This window comes from Musa acuminata, chromosome BXJ1-2 (assembly GCF_036884655.1).
Source record: "Musa acuminata AAA Group cultivar baxijiao chromosome BXJ1-2, Cavendish_Baxijiao_AAA, whole genome shotgun sequence".
Classification (NCBI taxonomy): Eukaryota; Viridiplantae; Streptophyta; class Magnoliopsida; order Zingiberales; family Musaceae; genus Musa; species Musa acuminata.
In genome coordinates, this window is record NC_088328.1 from 23,511,706 (window position 1) to 23,531,140 (window position 19,435).

The 19,435-nt window shown below is 48.3% G+C and overlaps 2 protein-coding genes and 1 non-coding gene across 3 annotated transcripts; 1 reads left to right on the plus strand and 2 right to left on the minus strand.

Annotated features, from left to right (window-relative positions):
- Positions 1-5,468: 5,468 nt before the first annotated feature.
- LOC135612704 (uncharacterized) lies at positions 5,469-7,127 on the minus strand. The gene is made up of 4 exons (XM_065109302.1): positions 6,837-7,127; positions 6,431-6,761; positions 5,800-5,870; positions 5,469-5,708 (listed from the first exon to the last, which is right to left on the minus strand). Exons 2-4 carry the CDS (start codon positions 6,754-6,756, stop codon positions 5,695-5,697), a joined length of 411 nt encoding a protein of 136 aa, XP_064965374.1. The 5' UTR covers positions 6,757-6,761; positions 6,837-7,127; the 3' UTR covers positions 5,469-5,694.
- A 2,088-nt stretch (positions 7,128-9,215) lies between these two features.
- Positions 9,216-12,962, plus strand: LOC103976041 (uncharacterized). Its single transcript, XR_671017.3, has 5 exons — positions 9,216-9,476; positions 11,533-11,680; positions 11,797-11,945; positions 12,190-12,243; positions 12,654-12,962. It is a non-coding gene; the product is annotated as an uncharacterized LOC103976041 (transcript).
- Positions 12,963-13,615: 653 nt separating this feature from the next.
- Positions 13,616-15,918, minus strand: LOC135600226 (BIIDXI-like protein At5g11420). The gene is made up of 3 exons (XM_065094126.1): positions 15,762-15,918; positions 14,454-14,951; positions 13,616-14,325 (listed from the first exon to the last, which is right to left on the minus strand). The coding sequence occupies exons 1-3, from the start codon at positions 15,838-15,840 to the stop codon at positions 13,793-13,795; spliced, it is 1,110 nt and encodes a 369-aa protein (XP_064950198.1). The 5' UTR covers positions 15,841-15,918; the 3' UTR covers positions 13,616-13,792.
- Between the last annotated feature and the right edge of the window lie 3,517 nt (positions 15,919-19,435).

Consider the following 19,435-nt stretch of genomic DNA (forward strand, 5'->3'; position numbering starts at 1 on the left):
GATATGTACCCCACAAATTCCCTCGTGGAGCTCGGCGAGGACGGTGTTGGCCTCAGGTGGTGCAAGGCAGAGCAAGAGGGGCTGTGAGAAACCCCTACGGTACAGCTTCCCACCGACTAAGCTGTACCAGACTTGCATTCGCCTTAGTCGTTTCACTGCTGTCGGGTCGTCGGGCTCCGTCCCGTCTTTCTTGAAGCGGAGTATCTCCTCCATCCAGTTGGGCGGGTCTTGAGTCTCGATGACGCCGCAGGTCGGTATGGTAGATGTCGTTATGTGCTCGGTCACGGGGGTTTCTTCTAAACCCCGCGCGGAGGCTCCTTTCGCCAGGGCGTCAGCCGCCGCGTTCTGGGTCCGGGGTACCTGAGTGATCGAGAACCGGCGGAAGAGGCGGGCGAGCCGTTGCGTTTTTGCCAAGTATGATGACATCGTGGGGTCCCGGGCCTCGTAGCTCGCATTCACGTGCCCTGTCACCAGCTGGGAGTCGTTGAACGCCTCGAGATTGTCTACCTGCATTTCCAAGGCGAGGCATAGGCCATGTAGTAGCGCCTCATACTCGGCTTCGTTGTTAGTGGCCCGAAATTTCAGTCGGACGGACCTCTCGTAGATTTCTCCAGTAGGGCTTTTAAGTACGAGTCCGACCCCGGCTGCGCCGGTGATGGCGGAGCCGTCGACGTGCAGGGTCCACGCGCAGTCAGTGTCCTTCCGCCCATCTGCACAATCCTCGGGCGTTAGCTCAGAGATGAAGTCGGCCAGTACCTGGGCTTTGATGGCGTTCCGAGGAGAGTATCGGATATCGAACTCGCTGAGCTCGACCGACCACCGTAACATTCAGCCTGACATGTCGAACTTGGATAGGATTTTCTACAGCGGCTGGTCGGTGATGACTTTGACCGTGTGGGACTGGAAGTAAGGGCGCAGCTTTCGCGCCGTCTTTACCAACGCCAGAGCCAGCCTTTCGATGGGGGGGTACCGCGCCTCGGCACCGACGAGGACGTGGCTGACGTAATAGATAGGATGCTGCTCCGACGGTGCTTCTCGGACCAGTACCGAGCTGACCACACGCGCTGACGCCGCCAGGTAAAGGCCCAGGGTTTCCCCTGGCTGAGGGGAAGCGAGTCGGGGCAGGCGGGCAAGGTACGTCTTTAGGTCTTCAAAAGCTTCCTCGCACTCGGGGGTCCAAGTGAAGTTATCGGCTTGTTGCAGGGCCTGGAAGAAGGGTAGGCATCTGTCGCCTGACTTGGATATGAATCTGCTGAGCGCCGCCAGCTTCCCCGTAAGGCATTGGACTTCTTTGACGGAGCGGGGTGAGTGCATCTGGTGGATGACGAAACCGAGGAATCTTCCCGAGCTAACCCCGAAAACGCATTTCGCGGGGTTTAGACGCATATTAAATCGTCTGAGGGTCTGAAAGGTTTCCGCCAAGTCGGCAAGGTGCGCCTCTGCGGTTCTGCTCTTTACGATCATGTCGTCCACATATATCTCCATGTTCCTGCCAATTTGGCGTTTGAATAGCTTGTCGACCATCCTCTGGTAGGTTGCCCCAGTGTTCTTCAGGCCGAACGACATCACCCTGTAGCAATATATTCCTCTATCGGTGATGAAGGCGGTATTCTCTTGGTCCTTTGGCGCCATGTGGATTTGGTTGTAGCCCGAGTACACGTCCAAGAAGGTGAGGAGTTCATAACCCGAGGTGGCGTCGACTAACTGATCTATCCTTGGGAGCGGGTAGTAGTCTTTAGGACACACCCGGTTAAGGTCGGTATAGTCAACGCACATCCGCCAGCTCCCATTAGGCTTTTTAACGAGGACTACATTTGACAGCCATTGAGGGTACTTCACTTCGGAAATGAATCCGGCCTCTGTTAACCGGTCAATTTCTTCGCTGATCGCCTTCTGCCGGTCGGGCGCGAACCTCCGTGGTCTTTGCTTCACGGGCTTGGCCTCGGGATTGACGTTAAGGTGGTGTTCGGCTACCATCCGATCGATTCCTGGCATTTCCTTGGGCGACCATGCGAATACATCGACATTTTCTTTCAGGAACTCGACGAGCTGGAGCTGGTTTTCTTTGGGCCGGGCCACGCCGATTTTCACAATCTGACCGGGTCGGTCCTCCTTTATCGTCGTCTCGGAGAGTTGCTCAGGGGGTTCGAGGTGGGTTGGTGTGGCGGCCTCTTCTCGAGGGTTTGGGATATGGGGGCATACTCTCTTCGGGAGGGAGACCGCAGTGAGGTAGCACCTTCTCGATTCTCCTGGGTCGCTTCGTGACTCTCCGACCCCTGCCGGGGTGGGGAACTTAATGGCTCAGTGGTAGGTTGAGACTACCGCTTTCAGCTTGTTGAGCGTCGGGCGTCCGAGGATGACGTTGTAGGCCGAGGGCAGGCTGACCACCATGAACGTAGTCATTATCGTCTTGGTTCTTGGTTCCTCCCCAATGGTGACAAGGAGTGTGGTGGTGCTGAGCGGGGAGATTGAGTCTCCAGTGAATCCCGTGAGTGCCGAACTCATGGGAATGAGGTCCTCGGTGGGCAAGCCGAGCTTTTTGAAGGCGTCGAGGTACAAGACGTCGGCGGAGCTCCCAGTGTCGACCATCACTCTTTTTACCCAAGCGTTGGCGATCTGGATGGAGATCACCAGAGCGTCGTCATGATGGGACCATTCCCCCTCCTCGGCTCCAAACGAGATTTTGGGTTCTAGCTCGGGTCGGGGACGTTTCTCGACCGAGCTCCGGGCATAGGATTTCCTTGCGCTTGAGCTGCTGCCGCCTGTCGCCGGTCCCCCGATGATGACATCAACCTGCCTTTCGACGGGGATCCGGGGACGCGAGGTCGTTTCTCGGGGTTCCTTGAGATAGCGGCCGAGGTACCCCCTTTTGATCAGCTCCTCAATCTGGTTCTGGAGGTCGTGGCAGTCCTCTGTGTCATGGCCATGGTCTCGGTGGAACCTGCAGTATTTCGACCGATTTTTGTAAATAGCTCTCATGGGATTGGGGGGCCGCAAAAGACCTTTCTCCCTGATTTGGAGAAAGATCTCGGTACGGGGCGTGTTGAGTGGGAGGGGCGGAGGCCTCGGGAGCCGTTGCTCGGGATGGTCGAGCCTCCGACGGGGTTGTGGGTCGATCGGCGAGGTGGCGGTTCGGGATTGCTCGGTCCGCGGCTTCTTCCCGACCGTGCGTCTTCCAGCCGCTAACGCTTCGCCGGCGATGTATTGGTTGGCACGGTGGAGCATCTCAGGGATAGTGGACGGCGGCTTCTCAATTAGTGACCATAAGAACCTTGAGGGTTTCAGCCCCGTCAGGAACGCCTGCATGATCAAAGAAGGGTGAGTGTCCGAATACCCGCGGATCTCCGCGGCGAAGCGTGTTACGAACTGTGCGAGCGTCTCCTCCTCGTGCTGCGACAGCGCCAGTAGGGCGGCTATGGAAGGCCAAGGTCGTGCGCTGGTAAGGAAGTTTTGTTCAAACTCCTTGGCGAACTGGTCGAAAGATGCGATTGAGGATTGGCGCAGCCGGCTAAACCATGCGCGTGCTGGTCCTCTGAAGGTGGTCGGGAATGTACGGTACATCAATGCGTCGGACGTGCCGTAAAGGGCCATCTGAGTTCTGAACGCGGCGACATGTTCCGCCGGGTCGGAGCCGCCGTCGTATGTTTCTAGGGCCGGTACCCTGAAGTTGAGGGGAACGGGTTTCTCTTGTATTTCCTGAACGAAAGGGGATCCACCCGAGGCGCCCTCATTTGATTCGTCCCGTGATTTCTGGAGCTCACGTCGGAACTCGTCCAGGCGGCGGTTGACCTGGGAGAATTGTACCTTAATGAAGCTGTCTGCCGTGTCGGACGATATGGTGTCAGAAACGCGTGCGGGCGAACTTTCGTGGTGAACGGCCCCGTCTCGGGTTTCACCGGTTGCATCCCGTCCCGTGCTCGACTTTCGCTGGGCTGGGTCGGCCGGGGGATCTGTCAGTCGCCTGATTTCGGGAATAAGTGGGACAACGGTCTGCATTATCTCCGCCATTCCGTGTACTTGCTTAGCGAGGGCGAAAAACGCCTCGGGCGGTACGACCGGGGGGCCGACCGCGGGTAATGGGGGTGGCATCCCTAAGTCGTTGAACAGGCGCCAATAACGATCTGGCGTTGACATTGGGATTTCTCCTTCTTCGTGGGCGACGGGTCCGGCGGAGCCGGCGTGAGGATCGCTCGACATTCAGGCCTTCCTTCTAGCACCAATCTGATGCGGCCTGATCCTGTGCGGCCTACACCAGTTTAAGCCATGACCTCAGAATGGTACGACTCGGTTCTGGGGTCCGGATGCCGAGGATCTCAGGAGGAGCTTGACGTCTTTCGAGAAAGGGTTCGCGGCAACCCGCTCGGGTCGTGGTCTTCGGAGGCGGATAGATGCAGCGCCCCGGTTGCGCGGTCGTCGTGTACCTGCACAAAGGTCGGACCGTTCCTCCGGCCCGACCCCTCCGACGGTCTAATTAGTGGACGAGAGCAGAATGGCCCTTTTCTCAGGGCCTTGGACTCTTTATAGCTTGGGTCTGATATTACCTGATGTTCCTGTCTGTCAGAGCAAGGTCGTGTCTCTGGCGGGATTTGACATTGCTATTAAGGTCGCGTGGCGGACCATCTTGTCGCAGGATGTGGGTGGCCTCGATCGTTGCCCCCTGCGTTTGGGTGAACGTGCAGGGCATGGGCGAGGGAGTCGCTGGCTGTGGAGGGGTGACGTTGGTGATGTCGGGTCGATGTTAATGCTCATTCCCTCGACTGGCGACGTGGAGTGTCACGTCGTCATTACTCCCTTAGGGGAGTACCTTCGGGTGTCACACCACGGGATGGCTGGCGTCACAGTCTGCATCCCTGCTGACTTTATGGTGACTCCCCTATCAGTGTTCTCCTTCCCTGCACCGAAGTTTCTTGCAGCATTGTGGCTCTCTACAAAGGCAAGATCGTTACTGATTTTTTCGAATTTTGAATAGATTTTCCCAATAACTCTGGCATCATTCACATTGAGGTGCTACTTGAGGGACCCATATCACCATAGTCCAAAATGACCCTTTTATATGTTGTATGTATGCTCAAGGCTTCTCACATTGTCGACACAAGGAAAGCGTTCTGTTCATTACGTTCACTACTGATGTATTAGAAACTTCTAATCATCAGGTTCACGGTCTTGACAAGCTTAGGAATCACATATCCGGATTATTCATTTGATTCTAATATCCAAAACATGTTGAAGTCATTGCAAGTGAATTTATTACTATCAAGCCAACCCCTGTTGCATGCAAGTAGGAGGAGGAGGAGGAGGAGGCCCTGTAACTATCGTTCACGTCCCCAAAAGCTGGTATTATGAGTGCTAAATCATTGGCTGGCTACTCACAATATCCTCCCCTGGGACGTGGACCACTCAATAATTTGAGAGAATAACGTGACATGGCACGTCAAGTAGCAACAGCAGCAGGGCCATACAACTGTTGATACACAAGAAAAAGGAAGCCAAAAGGTCCATGTCTCCTTTTAACATATGGATATATATTAAATAGACGGAATTGCCATAAGCTTCTTTCATGTCTATATTATAAGTATATTATAAGTTACATGGTGTCATACGCCCTTTCTTCCATTTCGTACGTCAACGCAACTACACGATAATGATACAGCAACACTCAGTCCAGTCTCCACTCTCCTTGGTTTACTCCTCTGCTTAGTATCCTGAACCTGAAACGAAACGTACGGGGAGACGGAGTCATGAGAGAGAGAGAGAGGAGACTTCGTTATCAGAGTGCTAAACACAAGACTGATTACTTACTGTAGTCCCTCGGTGCATTGCATCGGAAACATTCCATCCTGCTGGCATAGTTGTGCTCGTTGCAGCCTAATCTGTTTCATCAATAAAGTGGGATCAGCAGCCTACGCTAAAGTTGGAGAATCCATGACATATAGCTTTGCCTTTTAGCTTATGTTGTACATGGTCGAGACGGTATATTCCTCCCCAAAGTTTACATGCATGCATATACATTGAAATATGGGTTATCGATCCATGTATTTTCCATGATCCAACTACTTCCAGGAATATTCACGTAATGATAGTGGCTGAACACCTTAAATAAAGTCATGCTATCTTCAACACACGGCATCTCTTGGGATGAGTGCTACTTTACGCAGCTGACATGTAATATATTCACGTAATAGTGGCTGAAAACTACAACAAAAGTCGTGTTATCTCAACACATGGCATCTCTTGTGATCGCTGCTTTACACCACTGTTGTGTAATAGTGGTCCTAATTGCTCTTCTAGATTATATCATAAGCTTCTTGTGTGTGTGCATGCCTGTTGCAGGAATTAACACACAACAGTGGTATACTATCTTATGAGCAATGCAATCTTATACATGCTGGGAGAGATTGGTGCGGTGGAGGGAGCAGGAGGAGTGATATACCTGGTGCAAATCCAGTCGCCGGATTTCCAGCCCGACGACCAAGCGCCACTGCATCTGAAACCCCAAGACTGCGCCACCGCGGAAGCAGAGTCGTCTTTTGTTGCGCCGCACTTGAAGCAGCTGGAACGGCTGGCGTAGTTGTGGACGCCGCAGGAGCAGTACCAGTCGCCGGGCTTCACATCCCAGCTCCCGCTGACGCTGGTGTAGTCCGCCCTCTCCACGCCCAGCTTGAGCTCCCCGCATCGCTGGCACGAGTCCCGCCGGCAGAAGTTGACGTACTGACACGACCTGCAAACCCAGTCCCCGGGCTTCCGACCGCTGCTCATTCTCCCTGTAAGGACAACCAACCCATACATCGATACCATGGCTCTCATCTCATGTTTTAATGGAAGCCACGAGAGCTTACTTGTGTTCTGGAGTGTATTCTAATGCTGATCGATCGATGTCAAGCGGGCAACGGTTGCTCGAGTAGAGGAGATGGATCTCTTGAGCGAAGTTGGTGGCTTGGTTTCTGGTGGTTTAGGTGGCGTGGGCTTTTATAAGGAAGGTGGTCTCCTGTAGGTGATAGCAGTGCATGCAACGCGAGAATTGTTCTCTTGTGGCCCGCCTAAATCGAAAGGCGAGACTTGTAAAGAGGGAGGGAGGGAGAGAGAGAGAGAGAGAGTAGGCGAGACGATGCACCGAGACTATCTCTGTATCTGCAGGTTAGAATGGAATATGGGGAGGCTAACGCTGTGCTGGATACTGGATATATAGAGAGAGAAGGGCTGAGGAAGGGCAAGCATGGACAAACTCATGTGATTGATTGGAGGAATTTTACATTATAGTTCGGACCTAGCGTCCTTCTCTCTCTTTATGCGATTCCCCCACACTTTGCTAAAGCTCAGAAAGAAAACCCAAGGCAGGTCTTATGTGGGGAGCTCATGTTCTCTCGCTCCCATCCGCACCTGTGTAAACCCACATCACATGTTCATGTGCGAGACACCAGGAGAACGCGTGGCGGCGAGGTGGAGCCCCGCCGTCCTCTCCCTCAAGGAACGTGGCTCGCCGTGACATGGAACCTCTTTCTCCTTCCCTCTCGCCTCTTATTCTGAAAAGATGTGTGCGGCTCGATCGTCTCCATCTCCACCACTGCGCGCTCCTGCGTTTACATGTTGACACGGATTAATGTGTGGTTGTCGTAATCTGGGTAATAGTAGCGATCGATGATCCGTGTTCGCGATGATAACTAATGCGAATCTGTGGAAGTTCTTCCTTTACAGATATCGCATGAAACTGTTAAAACGCGAGCCGCTTAATTGCTCCCCGATCCAAATAACTTTCAGCTTCTGTTGATGAACAGTGGGTGGAATGGCATCTCTTCAGGAGCTGTCTTGTCCTCCTAATTTTAAATGAAATATTGTCTAATTTATATGAGATGCTGTATCAGAACTACTCTGCATATGCATTCACTCACTCCTCGTCATATAGGAATGTAATAAGATGCCTCATCATACACTGTTGCAGTCTGGATTCATTTTCCAAAGAAGAAACAATGAATATGCTCGAGTAAGAATTATCTGCATATAGACCCCTCGAAATTTAAGGTAAATGCCTCGAGTTCCCACAAATCCAAGTTCCTTTTCGCTTGCGGAGTAGCCACGTTATCAATTGATGTTCTCAAGAAGATGCGTTAATTCATGTCACCAACATACCACAGACCCCTTTCGATTGATTAATCGACACTTGTTTTATGCATTGCATCGCATTGGATTCTTAGCGCATGCAACCATGTTCGACACATGCAAGTTCTTTTCTAGTTTCAGCTCGTGATGCTCGTGGCGCAAGAAGCACATCGAAGGGTTTGGTTCACCGCATCGAGCATGCGGTTGAATCTATGTATGATAAATGGCAGCCGACGAGAGCATCTACGAGTGAGTGTGCATGGAGATTCCAACTTTTGATGGCGTGCGATAGAGAAGGAAGGGGTGAGAGGGAGGAGGATGTCTGCTACTACGACGACTAGTACAGGAATAGAAGGAGACGCCTTCCCCGAGTGGCTCACAAGTGGGATGCTACTGCCAGCGATCGGTGACGCCGGTGGGCTCGGCATGTCTCCCTCCATCGCCATTGGGTGCTGCTTGCATTGGTTTGGTCCTCTCCTTTGGCAAAAGGCTGGTTCCGATCATGTCAGTGTGTAGAGGATAAGGAGGAACCGCCGCCACGTATCACGCCAGCCAACATGAATGAATACTATCCCAACATCCGCCCAAGTAATCAACCAACCAACCAACCAAACTTTTCATGCGTACATTATTTAATTTGCATGAAATCCCTTCTGTAGGCAGTGGCAGAGGCAGAACCAACAGAAGAGTCACTTTTCCCTTTTGGGGGAATATTTGGCACTGCTAATTAATACAAATGATATTTTAATGTTTAATACCAAAAATGTGATTGGAAACACAAGATGACAGTTTTTCGTGTCTGTGTGTGTCAGTGTGTAATAACCTTTCAAAGTTAGTAATTTTGGTCTTTATCGGTACAAAGCACAGAGACTAAAAAGATTAATGTAATTAATCACCATCACTTGACATAACAAAATGTGTTAATTAATTTAAAATTTATTTGAAATATTATTTATGTTCGAAAAACTAAATATTTGAAGGGGTTTTTCCTAAATTGGGAAGGGTAGATGCGTCATTTCACTTTTGTTTTTAGGTTACAAAGCGGAACGCATTGTGATTGTTTCACCGTTTGGGAACTCAAAATTGCTACCGGTTGAGGTTCGATGAACCAATCTTCCCGCGGCCTTTCCCGATCTCTTCCCACGTGTATGGCCAAGAAAACATCATCCAGAAACTTCTCAGCTGCGACTGAACTCGATCCTAAACCTATTGCCGAAGCCGCTTCCACCGCCATCCCGCTAATTCCCGGTCAATCGCGCGCCTTCCGCTCTCGGTTGCGCCTCCGTTTGTCGCCGGTAATCCTTGCTCTCCACCCGTCCCTCCTTCCATCGCAGGTTTCGGGGCCAGAAGTCTCTCTCCGCTGGTTTGGAGCGATTCCGGAGGTTTTAGGCTCTCTCGATCTTATGCATATGTTGTTGAAATCTACTAACAGTGCTTATGATTTATCAATCGATTAAGTAGATCCGTTGCATTGCGACTGGTCATGGATTCCGATGCCGATTCAATTGTTCTGTGATTAACCCGCAGTTAATCCATCTAGGATGTCGTCTTTCTGTATATCCATCTAGTTTATTGAGTGATTTGTCTCTGAGATGTATGTGTTTCAATTTCATATTCACATTCTAAACATTTAGGATGATCGAGTCTGAGATTGCTATTATTTACCTTGAATTTTTCAACAAAAAAAAATTCAGAAAAAAAAAGTTTGTTCTATACGAGGGATTACCACTTCTTCTGTATTAAGAATGTGTGGTGGATGCTAGTTTTCTTCTGGTTTATTTTATCCTAAAGAAGGGAAGGCAGTAGATGGACTAATTACATATTATCCCTATGTACGTAGACCTCGTTAGGCATCTTGGTCCCTATTCTTAAAAAATCTAAATTGGAATCCTTGTACTTATGAAAGTGAAACATCTAAATTTTTTTATCTTAGCACCATCGGTTTTATCCACGAAAATACAAAAACAATAGATAAAAAAGTAATTTTAATATTCCAGTTGGTGGTGACGGACGACGACACCATTGGGGGCCTCGGGTGCTGCTGTGGATGAGGAGAGCGGTGGCAAGAGATGAGGGTCGTTTTGCATCTGCGTTCACGTTGACGTAGTTGTCGAGTGATCCTTTTACTGCTTTGCATCTGCATCGATGTCGACATAGTTGTCGAGCGATCCTTTTGTCGCTCTGCATCTGCATTGGCGTCGACGCAATTGCCCAATGGCGAAAGGGTCGACGATGTAGATACCGAGTGGCCCTTTTGTCACTCGGCAACTGCGTCGACGCCAACGAAGATGTAGAGCGGCGAAAGGGCCGCTCTCTACATTAACGTCGACGCAGTTGCTAAGTGATGAAATAGCCTCTCAACATCTGTATCGACGCCGACATAGATACAGAGCGACGTTGCTCGGCAACTGCATCGACGTCGACGTAGTGAGTAGCCCTTTCACCGTTCTGCATTTGCATCGGCATCGGCGTCAACATAGTTGTCGAGTGACGAAAGGGTTGCTCGACATTTGCATCAGCACCGGCACAAATGCAGAGTGGCGCCAACATAGATGTAGAGCAGCCCTCATCTCTCATCGTCGCTCTCCTCATCCACAGCAGCCATCCGCCTCCACCGATGTTGTCTATCACCACAAACTAGAATATTGAAATTACTTTTTTGTCTATTGTTTTCGTGTTTCTATCGGTAAAATCGATAGCGTTAAAGTAAATGGACCTAGATGTTTCATTTTCATAACTATAGGGATTTTAATATAAATTTTTTAAATCTAAGGATCATAATGTTAAGGAGGTCTAACTACAGGGAATAATCTATAATTAGCCTGCAGTAGACATAGCAACTTCAACTCTTTGATGGCTGCTCGGGATACCATCCATGATAGACCAAAATATAATAGAATTACCACCTGGTCCATCTTCATCTCGAACAAGATTACTCCTTAGATTTCATTTCACTGGGTTGTGATAAGGTACATTATCTAGTATTGTTATTTGCACAATTATTTTTCCTTTCGGCACGATATTGATGTTGGAGTCCCTTGAGAAAAGAAATGCTTGGTCATTTACTTTCACTTTCTTTTGGTGTACAAACTTGTTCCTTTTTCTGTTCTTTGCCTTTTCCTTTTTCCCTTTTTTTGGTGAGTATACATCTCTTATTTTCTACCCTTAAAGCAATAGCTTCTTCCCTTGTCTGTCTTCATTAGTAATTAATCACAATGGAAGCAGGGAGGGAGGTGGAGGCAGTTTCCTCGACTCATCATCTTTTTTTGTGGAGTGAAAGAATTTGCTATTTACCTTAACTGAGTGAACTACTGATTCAAGTTATGGTTATATATATATATATATATATATATATATATATATATATATATGTGTGTGTGTGTGTGTGTGTGTGTGTGTGTATCTCATGACTTTTTGCCTTATCATATTACATTGCAGAGGAGAAAGAATGCCTGGAGGAAGGATCCCTCCACCATGGCGAGTTCTTGGGACTGCTACAGCATTCGTCTTCGGGGGCTTGTTCACTCTGTCCCTCGCTTCTTCTGTGGCTATGCGATCCCTGCAATCCTTAGCAGAAGCTAAGCGGGTGAATATTTAGAGATGCCTTTATTAGTTTTTCTTGCTTGCTTAATTCCTTGTGCTTCAACCCTTGAATCTATTTTTGATAAGTTAGAATGTTTCTTTCCTACAAAATAACTGTAGAAGAAGGTGGCCCTGCCTTGTTTGGCATGTAAAGGGAAAGGCTTCTATGGATGCAAGTTATGCAATGGGAAATCCACCATCGAGTGGTCTCCTTTGTATGATCCTATAGTTATCAACCCTTGTCTCTGCCCTACCTGTGAAGGAAACAGGTCAGTCTTTTATGAACTTGCACTCTCTCAAATTTTATTTTATTTTTTGCTGACTGACATCAATGGAATTTCACTTCCAATTTAATAGATTTGCTAGGTAGTAATTTGGTAAGTCGGTCTTATCTACTATTTTACCTGAAAGGGTTGTAGGGAATTGCGTTTACTCAAGAAAACTCTAAGCAAATAAATGGTCGCTCATCTCATTTATTTTCACTGACGATCTCCTTGAACTCTCTTTTACCAGAATCCAGAGATGCTTGAACTGTCTTGGGAAGGGTTATGCATGATTCATCTTATGGTATGCCTTCTTTGTGGTTGTCTTTATCCTACTACACAATCATTTTTTGGAGTACCACTAAGACAGAATAAAGAGATTTACTTGAGTAAAACTATGTCTGAAACCTGAAACAGGTGAAAATAAGATGCTCTAGGAAACAAAGTCATGTATGGATCTGAAACAAGTTTATGACACTCCATAAACGATATTTTGCACAACAGCTCCTGATAGTCCTTGTTCATCTGGTTGACGTATTCTGAGTTATAGGCCGCTAACAATCATTCATTGAAATTGCATGCATATATGGTCTTCCTGAACAAAAATGGCTCACACGCTGAACATGATTAGTGTTCTTTTTGTAAGTCTATGATCATGTATTGATTGGTGGATCTTTCAAATCCTTGTGTTCAATAATTGTTCTTTGGTTTCAGCTATGATCAACAGGTGGAGCTTTCTGTGGCATCATAGCGGGATCTTAATTTTTCTTAAACATTATTCAGGCTGACGCAAGAGGTGTCGGTTCTTGGCCCGGGCATGATCAGAGTCCATGGATTTGCTTATTTTTCCCTGAAAAGATGATAGGACAGGAGGACATGCAAAGGGAAAGCAGCATGGTTAATGAGGCAGATACATTACTGTGTATAGGTACCTTGTTTTGGGCAAGAATACATGACAGTACGGGCATCAGAAATCTATGCTACCTTTCAGGTTCCAATGAATCATCAGAATCACTTCGTTCAGCTTCGCCTCCACCAGTCTTCGCATCTGGCTTTGCAGTAGGCACCAGAGCCCCTTTTTTGCGCTGACCACCTGCCTCAGGCGTGAACCTACTTAACAGTCGCTGTAAGGACATTAAGCAGTAAGAATCAGTTCTCGTAATGCATTAATTAGGGTGGATCGGGAGATCTTTCTCGACCCGTTGCACAACCTCCGACTGTTCATGCAAGAGAAATGTGCGCATGGATATAAGACAGAACAAAAGGAATGAATACCAAGGAATAGTATATATAGTCAAGGCAATTATAGCGAAAACCCGAACAGACAAACCAAAATCTCCATCGGCAGTAGACGAGAGTTGTGTTCTTGAAGGCTCTACCATCAGATCGCCTCCCGTGGAGTCGATGGGGAAGGAGGAGAGAGGATTCGAGCATCCAAAGTGCAGAGCAGAGCGACGGGCGAGAGAGGGGAGGAGGATAGCGCACGGGGAAGAGGGCGTAGTTGTTTTAGGAAGCAAGATGCTTCAAACGGTCTCGAGAGCATCCATTATATGACGCCAGCATCCGGACCGTTCAAGCTGGATTGATGTGTAAAGGGATGTGAACCGGGTTCGATTGAGTATTTCCCAATTGGGTCGGGTTGGGTCAGATTCGTGGACCGAGTGCAAGTACTCATGTGTTAAAATTGGAGTACATCACAGATCATATAATTACTGGATCACTCGCAGCACATATAGGGTTGATTGATTACATGATGATGCATCAGAATATAATCCCGGTATTAATGATGAGCGGGTAGGGATGGAAGTCGAAGGGTTCGAGGCATTAATAACTTAAAAGCCCTTCTCGGTGGTTCAGTCCCGGCGCACGGGGCTCCGGACGCTCAACAGGGACACGTCGTCCAGCGAAGGACCGCAGAGCGAGCCGTCGACCTTCGTGTGGTAAAAGGTGCTGAAGAACACGACGCGGGTGCGCTCCGCCACGGCCGTGAACCGGAGCACCCCGCGCTTGTACCCGCCGGTGCCCTTGGACTCGTAGGGGATCTTCGCGGTGCCGCGGCCCGCGAACGCCTCCACCACCATAGACCCCACGCAGCCGTTGCCCGCGTCGCCGATGGAGAAGGCCAACGCGTAGACCTTCCCCGGGACGGTGCGCGCCACCTGGGCGAGGGCGCTCTCCTTCCCGGCCACCAGCTCCACGGCGCGCTTGCCCCGGGGCACCGAGAAGTGGTCGGAGTCGATGTACTTGACGGCCTTGAGGGACTCCACCGTCCATCCGGGCAGCGGGGAGTGGTCGTCCTCGATGTTGGGCGGGATCAGCACGCCCCAGGTGGTGTTGGGCAGCACATATGGCCCTTCCTCGAAGTCACGGTTCTTCAACAAGTTGTCTGCACCAATGCCAAGAGGAAGGGAGCAAAGCAAATCAATGCATGCATGCACAGACGCGATCGATCAGCTCGACCGACGAGCTAAAAGAGTGTGGGTGCTTGTGCCTGTGTGTGTGTCCATCACTTACCGCCGGTGAGCTTTGGCGGATAGAGGGTTTTGATGGCGACGGAGTCGATGAGAGGGCCGCAGGCGGGGTCCTCCTCGACGCCGGGATTGTGGATGACGAGGTGGACCTCCTCCAAGGCGGCGCGGAAGGCCCAGGCGTAGGAGTCCCAGCCATCGCTGCCGTACGTGGTCTGGATGGGGAGCAGGCCGGAGTCGGGGGTGACCGACACGTTGAGGCGCTCGTCCTGGGCGCAGGTGCGGGCGGCGCTGAAGGTGATGGAGTAGTACATGCCCTTAACCACCTTGAGCTTCTGCTTGATGGACGCCTCGTTACCTAGCCGGACGGCGTACGCGCCCTCCGGCACCACCAGCAGCATGTCCCCCTGCTTGTGCCCCGACTCGATGTACTCCACGAAGCCGGAGATCTCCCACTGCGGGATGGCGTAGCGGCTCATCACCTGCGTCCCATTCAGGTCCGACGCCTTCGGCTTCGCCTCGAAGTTCCCATTTGGCACCAGACCTGTAATCGCATCACGCGTGCAATCAATTAGCTAACAAGTAAAAGATTAGATCTGGATTTGGATTTGAAGATGAAACTGCCCCGACAAAGGCAGGCAAACGGACACCGTGGTTTCAGAAAGATGAATGGATCGGCCATATTATTTTATTGTCGGAGGACGACACCCATGTGAACCTTCTTTCATCTGTTCGTCAAAAGTACAAGTGCTGACAGGCATCAACTCATCGAGTGTCAGCAAAAAGTTAGTCGGCCGACCCGTACCCAAGTTTTGCCTTACATGCAACACAGTTTGAGCGAGGGCATCTATTGCTCCAGCTACCTACGGAGCCACCAACTCGTGTCGTCAGACCGTATTTTCCGTCGTTCTCGGCTCCAAATATATGTCGGGATGACGGCAATATGATTAACTCGCAGGTACGAGTAAGTCCATGGTAGATTTGGTTCATGAGGCATGGAGAGAAGGGATACAAACATGCATTTTATTTTATGCTGTGGCGTTGCTTTCTTTCCAGGGTAATAATTTAGATATGCCTATTTAGCAGCTTCCAATCGAAGCGAAATTGTTAAGTACGAGGGAGGGAATGACTTTTGTTTATTGGCCGTAGCACCTTCTTGGAAGTCAGAGCACGCGCTCAAACTAGGAAGGGAAGTGAAGAAGAAGAATACAAATAAATTACTGGAACACGAAAGATTTTTGTAGCAGAGTGAATGGCTGGTGACAAGTAAATCAAACTAAGAAAATGCAGTAAACACCGAGCGCAGCAAGTAGATTCGAGGAGTAGAAATAAGAACAGGGAGACGCAGGCTAACCATCGGTTATGGCCAAGGCAATAGGAACGGCGGAGCAGAGCAGTAGGATCGCCGCAGCGCAATGCATCATCTTCTTCATTCTTCGAGGGTTGCAGCGCGCAAGGAGAGAGAGGAGGTGGTGGAGGAGGCCAGGGAGGGAATGGTTGTACCGAAGACGCTTTGGCCCTTTTTATGGTGTGTATGGCAGCAAAAAGCCCCCCGATGCTAGCGCAATATCGAGAATGCCAACCGCGCATTGCTCTCCGCTGCCTCAAACTGGCCTTTGCCACGTGCGGATGGGCCGCCCTTTCGAACGCTGTCTCGCGCGGGATGACGCCTCCCTTCTGCAATTCGCCACCACCAACTGGGGGAGGCGTGCACCGCCTCCCGATCACGTGGGGCTGCCCCCCTACCTCGCGCGCCACGCCGGTCAGGCGAGAACATGCAAGGGTAGTTTCGTCAGTTCAGATCCCATCCGTCAACTTGCTATTGTCTCGCTCTCACGACTCCACCGGCGGGAATCGAGCTGACCACCACCCGCTACGCCGGATTGGTGTCTACGTAAGCGAAAGAGACATTAATTTCGCTAAACTCATTATAATACGATCCCACTCGTCTTCCCCAATCGACGGGTAAAAACACTAATGGAACAAAGGAGGGGGAATAATTCCACAAAGCTTGAGGTTGGTAAAAGACAGCAAAGATAGCAGAAGGCGTGGGTGCATTAAAGTACGCTCGGAGGTGGTTCTGCGAAGGAGGGGGGCGTGTCCCTATCCAGGATAACAAGCGCTACGATCTTTAGCCACGCAGGCAGTAAACGGGTGGAATCTCCGCGCCGGTGCCTCCCCCAAGAGATCGATGCCGTCTTATCAGATGTGTCCTCGAGGGCCACAGAGATGCTGCGCCATGTGCATGCGAGGGTGTCGCGATGGCGACTTCGGTCATACTAAACTTCACAGCTTTGCTGTCGTCTTAGACGAGAGACAGTCGAGACCTCACTGTCTCCTCCCGACTGGATCTCCCTGTGGCAGATAAACCCACCGTTTCTCCTTTGATCGAGGGATGCGAGATCGACAGACATGGGACCGAGAAAGCCCATAGAGCGAATCACATGTAAAGGCCCGGTTGGTCAGGGAACAGCCCACGAGGTGATGGGTCCAAGCCGCCGGATCGAGATGATTCGATCCCCTAACCCAATCTTAGCCATCGGAGTCGGCTCTTGTTGGTTTCCCGGAAGCTCATGTGGGGTCTGCAGCACATGTCCTGCCTTGCTCCGCGGAGGAGGAAGAGCGCCGTCGTGTCGGTTGACAGCCGCAGAAGCCGCGCCTAACTTAACCATGGCCCACATTCTCGACGCAGCGAGTCTCTGGGTCGAGTTGTGGGTGGGTCAGATTCATGTACCGCGTCCAATCACATCACCTCCGTTCATCCCCCATTCTGGACTTGATCTGCCGACTGAATGGTTGTCTCTTCCAGTGAATTAAGAACGATGCAGCTGCAAGTGGCTGAGGTCTCCTTCATCGTCATAAACGAGAAGAGTTCCGATTCGCGAGCAAAGATAAGTGACAGAGATCGTCGGCGATTGCAAACATTTCATGTCACACGGTCCGATCGAACTGGTCCACCGTACAACAGTTATGGTGTTCCATGCAATTATTTTTGGTCTAATGCTATGCCACGTAAACACGTTCTTCACCACATCCTGGAGGTACGGTCTCGCGCAGACATCACCTTGCCTATGTCACTACAAGAATCAATACATTTATAGATTAAAATGAGCTATAGCCGTCTGATCAACCGAAACGCCGCGTTCGACTCGTCGATTGTAATCAAGACAAGAAGGTGGGAGTATGAATCACCACAGATGTTGAAGGATTCCCAAATGGTTGAGTATATTGTAGATTTAAAACATCAGTTGACTGTTTCTGAAATGTCAACCTTCTCGTGTTACGGTGGGTGTCCTTAAAACTTTGGCCGAATTTTTTCTGGAAAAAGGTCACATTTTATAGGTTTTTTTTTTTTATTTTGGTGCACCCTATTTTTCAAAATTGATTTTTTTTTTAAACAATCAGTGAATTGATACATTAAACGATTATTTTACATTTAAATGGTGGCAAGAGACAACATGAGCACAATCGAAGATAAATTAAATAAGTACGTCGATCATCCTCCATGAACCGATGTAATTATTTAATTTATCCTCGATTGTGCTCATGCGGTCTTTTGCCACCGTTTTGATAGTCTCTTCCTCTCGTCTATTTTCGTCAGACTCTATGTCTTTCGGTTTTGATTTCTATGTTTAATTGTTTTAAAATTATTTTTTGATGATTATATACGAAAGCACATGTCATTTGATGAACATATGATGACATTTAGGTTATTTCAAGGTTCTATGAATAAAATCTTAAATAATTTTAATTATTGAATTAAAAAATAATCAAACAATTTTTATTTTTTATATTTTATCTTCAATTATATCTTTAATTACTGAAAAACTAGTCGAATCATTTTCTGATCGTCCTCACATCGGATGGATAGTCTTGAGTAAAAATCTTATGTTTTAAGATAATTATTACACACTCCTGTGTCTCTCTAAATTTTATCCTAATATATATATATATTTTTATTTTATTAATTTTTAAATAAAAATATTAAATACCCTACGTTTTATCCTAACAAGCTTTTCTTCACTGTCATACATTGAAATCATATTAGAGGGAGAGAATAACAGGGTAGAAAAAAGAAAATGACAATAAAGATGAAAGACATGCATAGTAACAGACAAAGGCGAAGAGGATGACAATGATGAAACAATAATAGACTAAAAGTGATGAGGATGATGACAACAGGATAGGCAAAAGGCGAAAATGATTGAAGGTGATCTTAAATTTTCAACTCATTGATTGCTATTAAAACAACAAAGTTCGAGTATGAATCACCACGGATCTTAATTTTCCCAAATAGTTGAGTATATTGTGGATGCAAAACATTGGTTTACGGTTTCTGAAATGACAGCCTTCCGGTGCTAGGAAGAGTGCATTGGGTCCAATCCTTACAACCTTCCGGGCTTATAAATTTTAGTATCTGATGTAGGTTTGCTGTTCTTAGAGTATGTATCATTCAGTACATTTTCTTGATTATGAAATACCAAACTCCAACATAAACCTTTAGATGTGATGTTGGGGTTCCATCACCTTTTATAACTTCATCCTCTTAAAAGGGGATAAGTTCTTTCTTACAAAAGTTAAAACCTACATGAAAGTACGAGTGGCATGACACGTAAGTCATTATCGACACATCATACCCTTTTGATCGATACCTTAGTTTCACTTAATTAACATATTATTTATATTAAATGTTAGACAAGATTCGATCTTATACGATTGGCGACATAATATAAATGAGAGTGTCGACTCGACCCTACAAGGTCAGTCTTGATAAAAAAAATTGACTTAACAAATTGTTACGTTACAATAATCAAGTTCAATGCACATGATCTCATGATCGATTGATGGGTGATTAATGTTGTCTAGTTAAACATCCTCTAACATCGATATTTGATCGAATCTATCAAACCCTCACTAACTTAATCAAAGGAGCATTATCATTTGTGCCTCTAATGTAATTTTTTAGAGAGTCGATTTGAATCCTTCTGACTTTCCAATACTTTAGCCTAAAATAAACTTATAAGTGAA